This window comes from Clytia hemisphaerica, unplaced genomic scaffold (genome assembly GCF_902728285.1).
Source record: "Clytia hemisphaerica strain Z4C2 unplaced genomic scaffold, Clytia hemisphaerica genome assembly, whole genome shotgun sequence".
Taxonomy (NCBI): Eukaryota; Metazoa; Cnidaria; class Hydrozoa; order Leptothecata; family Clytiidae; genus Clytia; species Clytia hemisphaerica.
This window is the reverse complement of record NW_027104412.1, coordinates 244,477-250,476: the sequence shown is the minus strand read 5'-3', so window position 1 is coordinate 250,476 and position 6,000 is coordinate 244,477. Positions and strand designations below refer to the sequence as shown.

At 34.1% G+C, this 6,000-nt stretch overlaps 1 protein-coding gene across 1 annotated transcript in view; it reads left to right on the top strand.

Annotated features, from left to right (window-relative positions):
* Positions 1–2,544: 2,544 nt before the first annotated feature.
* The window catches only part of LOC136820243 (dynein, cytoplasmic 1, intermediate chain 2a-like), a 32,682-nt gene continuing 29,226 nt past the window's right edge, over positions 2,545–6,000 (top strand). The window contains exons 1-3 of the mRNA XM_067076438.1: positions 2,545–2,670; positions 3,566–3,695; positions 4,155–4,221. Coding sequence (XP_066932539.1) covers positions 2,593–2,670; positions 3,566–3,695; positions 4,155–4,221 — 275 coding nt within the window. The 5' untranslated portion in view covers positions 2,545–2,592. The remainder of the gene's footprint in view (positions 2,671–3,565; positions 3,696–4,154; positions 4,222–6,000) is intronic.

The following is a 6,000-nucleotide window of genomic DNA, read 5'->3' as shown; positions in this document are numbered from 1 at the left end:
CAGAATTGCATTAATTTTCCGCCCCAGTTCCAGTCCCTAAACCATGACAAACTATACATTTTTGGAAGCGTATTTGGATGTAGAATACCGTATTCGGTGTAACTTAATTTTTTTCTCAAAGTTTTTTTAAGAAAACGTGATTGTGACGTCATTATTTATGGTATTCTACATCCAAATACGCTTCCAAAAATGTATAGTTTGTAATGGGAACTGGGGCGGAAAAATTAATGCAATTCTGCGACATGCATTAAGTTACCCGAGTATCTATATTTTCCCAAAACAGTAAAAAGATGTTTGTAAAACATATCACAAAATTGAGTTCAAATGTGTTTAGTGCATGTGCAAAACCAAGCTTATTAAAAATTGCACAGATCAATACAGTAAGACCTCTATCTTTAACACAAATAACTAATCAAAATTGGAAATTGGGAAAGCTAAATCATGTGGCTATTGCTGTAAATGATCTTGAAAAATCCATATCAATGTATCGTGATGTGCTTGGTGCAAAAGTGAGCAACCCTGAACCGCAAGAGGAACACGGTGTTTATACTGTGTTTATTGAATTGGGAGATACAAAAATTGAACTTCTTTACCCTCTTGGTGAAAATAGTCCCATTGAAGGATTCTTAAAGAAAAATCCTAGTGGCGGTATTCACCATATTTGTTTGGAAGTTTCTGATGTTTACGAAGCTATGGAAACCATGAAGGAAAAAGGCATCCGTGTGCTTTCAAAAGAACCTAAGATTGGTGCTCATGGAAAACCTGTTGTATTTCTTCACCCAAAGGACTGTGGAGGTGTTTTGACAGAATTAGAACAAGAATGAATGTAATTGGTTCTGAAATGAACAAATAATATTTTTTGATAAAAATGAAAATTTCATAAACACACTTTCTTCATTCTACTGACAACCAAAATAAATTCTTATATATTTATCCTATTTTTGGACCTACCCCGGTGGGGTGAAGGTCCTATAAATTAACCCGTGTTCGTTAGTTAGTTAGTTCGTTCGTTCGTTCGTTCGTTCGTTCGTTAGTTACCAACTTTTCTCGAGATTGGCTCATTCAATTTTTCTGATTTTTTGCACAAAGGTGCATCACTATAAACCCTCGAATGTGACGGAGCCCGATTTTCGAAAAAAAAATTTTTCCGGCCGGTAGAACCGGAAATGTCCCGAAAAAAGCGGTTTTTTGAGATTTTCTCGAGATTTTATCATTAGTTTTTTGCGATTTTTTGCACATAGATGCACATTAGTACTGCCGAAAAGGTGTCGAAAAACCGTTTGCCGAAAAAAATTTTTTCCGGTCTGTAGAACCGGAAATGTGCCGGAAATCGTCGTTTTTTCACATTTCCGTCACATTTTTTCAACTTATTTAATTGTTTCTTTACAGAAAAATGTTCTTTATGATGATGCCCAAAACTTAGCATCGTTTGATTTCCAAAAAAATCATCCTTTGAATCCGGAACTCCTTAAAAATCGCCGGAACAGCCGAAAACCGGCGTAAAACGGTTTTCCTTCATTTTTTCAACTTATACTCTACAGATTTTCATGATTTTTTGCACAATGATGTAAAATGGCAATGCCCAAAATGTGACAGAGCCCAATTTTCATAAAAGAAATTTTTCCGGCCGGTAGAACCGGAAATGTCCCGAAAAAAGCGGTTTTTTGAGATTTTCTCGAGATTTTATCATTAGTTTTTTGCGATTTTTTGCACATAGATGCACATTAGTACTGCCGAAAAGGTGTCGAAAACCGTTTGCAGAAAAAAAAAATTTTCGGTCTGTAGAACCGGAAATGTGCCGGAAATCGTCGTTTTTTCACATTTCCGTCACATTTTTTCAACTTATTTAATTGTTTCTTTACAGAAAAATGTTCTTTATGATGATGCCCAAAACTTAGCATCGTTTGATTTCCAAAAAAATCATCCTTTGAATCCGGAACTCCTTAAAAATCGCCGGAACAGCCGAAAACCGGCGTAAAACGGTTTTCCTTCATTTTTACAACTTATACTCGACAGATTTTCATGATTTTTTGCACAATGATGTAAAATGGCAATGCTCAAAATGTGACAGAGCCCAATTTTCGAAAAAGAAATTTTTCCGGCCGCTAGAACCGGAAATGTCCCGAAAAAAGCGGTTTTTTGAGATTTTCTCGAGATTTTCTCGAGATTTTCTCATTAGTTTTTTGCGATTTTTTACACATAGATGCACATTAGTACTGCCGAAAAGGTGTTTCTTAATTGCTTTCTCCGCTCCAATAGATATATAATTCGAAATTTAAAATTATACATTACTTCCATTGAATTCTAATTATTCGTTTTATAAATAGGTAGGTCCATTAAAGTATTGCTTGTTTTTTGGAATTTATAAAAAATTGTAAGATCACTTGAATAGAATAATTCTTTTTTAACCAACCAGTCTCTGATTGATGCCTGATCATTAAAGTTAAGAGCTGATTAGTTTTTCTGAAACCAGAGTAAAGTTAAAAGTGGCACACAATTGTTGTTTATGATTTTAGAATGACTCATTTCTTTTCGTCTATTTTCAGGGATTTAAAACAGATAATATAATACTGTAAGCAATATTTAAACAAAATGGCTGATCGTAAAGCTGAACTTGATCGCAAAAAGAAAAGGCTTGAAGAAATTCGTGCACAACGAAATAAAAACAAAGTAAGCACTAACTTTTTTGTTTTGATAGTCAAAACATCTACAAATCCACTAATTTATTTCATTTTTTATGAGTCCAGGGGGGGTTCGGTACTAAAATCTCAGACATCATGACATTTAGTGACGTGGTGGTACTGCAAAAAAGCTCAAAAATAATTTTAGTACCATGTGTACTAAAATACCAAAAAGGGTGGTCCCTTAAAGAAATATTTGAAAAATCTTAGTATTTTGTTCTAAAATCAGCCAAAATGGAGCATTTTTTTTAACAATTTTGGAAAAAATTTGATTTTTTTTTTCAGGAATTTTTGAAAAAATCTTTCAGAATTTTTCCAATTTTTTAAATATTTAAAAAAAATATTTTTATGTACAGTTTAGCATAGTTTAGTAATAAAATTATATTATTATGCAGATTGATGCGCTAAATTCGACTAGGTTTGTAACAATGACCCCATTTTGGTAAATTTAAACCCGTAAAAGGGCAAAAAATGGGTGGTATCTATGTTAAATTGCTCAAAATAATTTTAGTACATGTTACTAAAATAACATTTTCGAAAAATAGGTGGGGGTATGTCAAAAATTTGCGAAAATCCTTTTAGTACTCATGTATGTCTTACATTTTAGTACTGACCCCCCCCCCCTGATGAGTCTAGTTTGTGTTAGACAGGCTTTGTCAGGCCTTTTATAAGTCTCAAGTCTAAGGAGAGAGGAGACTAAAATGATATTTATCAGGTTTGAATGCAGCACCTAAATTTCACGGTCTCACAACCGGAGAAACCACCACCTGGTATTTTTGACCCAAAAAGGCAACCCCTCTCCTTCAGATGGGTTGGGTTAAATCTCAATCACTCAAATATCTGGTGACAGTATTTCCAAACTGAACATTTTCTCTTCTATTTAGCCTTCAGCAGCAGCATCAACTTCAACTTCCAGTCCAGTACATAGCAGTCCAAAACATGGTGCTGATGCAACAAGTGGGTCTGATATTGATAACTTGTTGAAAGGACTTGACCTCGGAACAACACCATCAGGTTTGCATTGTAGTTTTTTTGTTTATTACATTAAACTTTCAACTAATTGACAACTTGAACGCAACCTTTTTAAAGCCAGATTGACAGTACAGAAGTGGGTTTTGTATTGCTGAGAAAAAAATGCTGACCTTGCTAAAGAGCCTTACATATGACAAACTGGATTTAATGCAGTTAATTGCGTTTGCAATAAATTTGTGGCCTATGGTTAATGTTAATTTTTGTATACACACCCAAACTTTACACACTGACGTAAGTTTTAATTGCTGGGATAGATTTTACTTTTGAATAAAGTTGGGAAATCTTTAACTTAAGATGGCAAAATAAGATATATATTCTTTTCTAAGTAAATCTTATACCAGTTTGCAGATATCTTGACAAAATACAAACACTTTAAATATAGCAACAAAAAAAAATACATGGAAAGTTTAATTTGAATAATCACCAAATCCTCTTTTGAAGCTTCAACGCCGAAGTCTGCTCCAGATACACAACCAGCAGGAAGTGAGGTTAAGACAACTACCACGTCGTAAGTTTCGATTCACATTCTTCATTTTCTTCACAGTTTATTTGTTTATTTAGTGTGTGCTTAAGTTATCCCGTTTTACAATTACATGGTTATCGTTTACTATTTGGTTGACAAATAATTTAAAAACAACGATCTACTTTTACTAATTTATTGCCTTTCAAAGTGTGTTATTTCAAAGTTGCATCATAAACAATATAATTCTTTTGGTAAGAGGTGTCGGCGTAAGACATTTTATTTGTAATGATGTAAGATTTATTAGTCAAGAAAAAAATTACATCATTATTTAGCCGTCAACATTTCTGGCATTTTTCAAACTACTGCCATATTGATACGACTCTTTGTTCTGCTCCTTCGTTTCTTGATAAAACGTTCTTTCCAAACTTTTCTGTTCAAAACGATGTAAGTGGCAGGTGACAAAAACCAAGTTATATTCACCATAACAGACGCCACAGTTCTGCTCAAATCCATGTCTATTCCTATCCTAGAGACCATCATTAATATCGCACTAAAGGTTGCCACAGACATCAAACAAATTGTTTTCTTGTGTCGATACTGACCACTCACGCATGCGTTTGATATTGAATTTGTCCTGTATCGGTGTTTAAGGAAATTATAGAGCGTTGCTAGATGAAGCAGAACTAGGATACTGATGCAGACTTTCATTAAATGGTTCTTTATTTCAACCATGATGCTATTGTCGACGATTTTGAACAAGTAAAGTTGCATCTCGGTACCTGTGTAAACCACCATGAAGCTGTACAAAGCTATGGCTGCAATGTTTGTTTTTCTTTTGGTCACCCATAGTTTCACTTTAAGTGGGTAAGCTATGGCGATGAGTTGTTGAAGAGCTGCGATTGTTAGTAGTGAGGTTCCCATAGCTAAAAACCCGGTGCTGGTTTTAAGTACGATGACGCCTTCTTTGATCCATTTGTTCTCGAAACAGAGCATTCCGCCGGTAAAAGTTAAAGAGAAGATGAGGAAACTTGTATAAGTATGAATGACAGTGATGTCTAACGGTGTGTACGATCTCTTTAAAGCCATTGTCATGATTGCCAAGATGCTGGCCAACATCGAAAGCATGGACAGACTCCATAGTAGGATCCTGTCCCAATCAAATTCTCTTCCCATTTGGTGCTAGTGATAATATGGCTGAGAATGCTCTTTCAAGCGAACAAAAAAGTTTCATCAAACTTTGCAAGTCCGATTCTGTCTTTTTTCTTGCACTTTGAGACTTTAGAATGGTGTTTAAAACTAGAAAAGGTCATTCAAGTGCAATTTTTACTATGTGTTTTTAGTTTTCTTCATATAAAGTTGCATAAGCCTAGGAGATTGATTTCTCAAGTTTCAATTTCTGTTGTAACAATATTGTCAAGCTTGAAAACTCACGTGGTCTAGTTGCAGATGTTTTGAGTTTTTTGTTTGTAATTTCCAACTCCGATGTCACTTATTTTTTATAGTACATAAATAAAGGGAGGCAGTTTTATTAAGCACTTATTTGACCGAGTGATTAGGAGCCCAATTTCAAAATTTTAAAATTTGAATCTTTTCTATTTGAATTGTTGATTTAGAATTGAGTCTTAGCATCTTTTTACGTGGGACTCGGCGAAAACGAAACATATTTCAGTGAGGTTCTTATTTTTCCGATTCATTTATAAATTCTTTTATAAATACAATTTTTATAAGAATAGGAGGATTTTGTTTTTCAAAAATAAAAGAACAAAGTTAGGAAGAATGTCACAAAGCATTTCAGCCTGAAGATTACATAAAAATAAGAAAAGC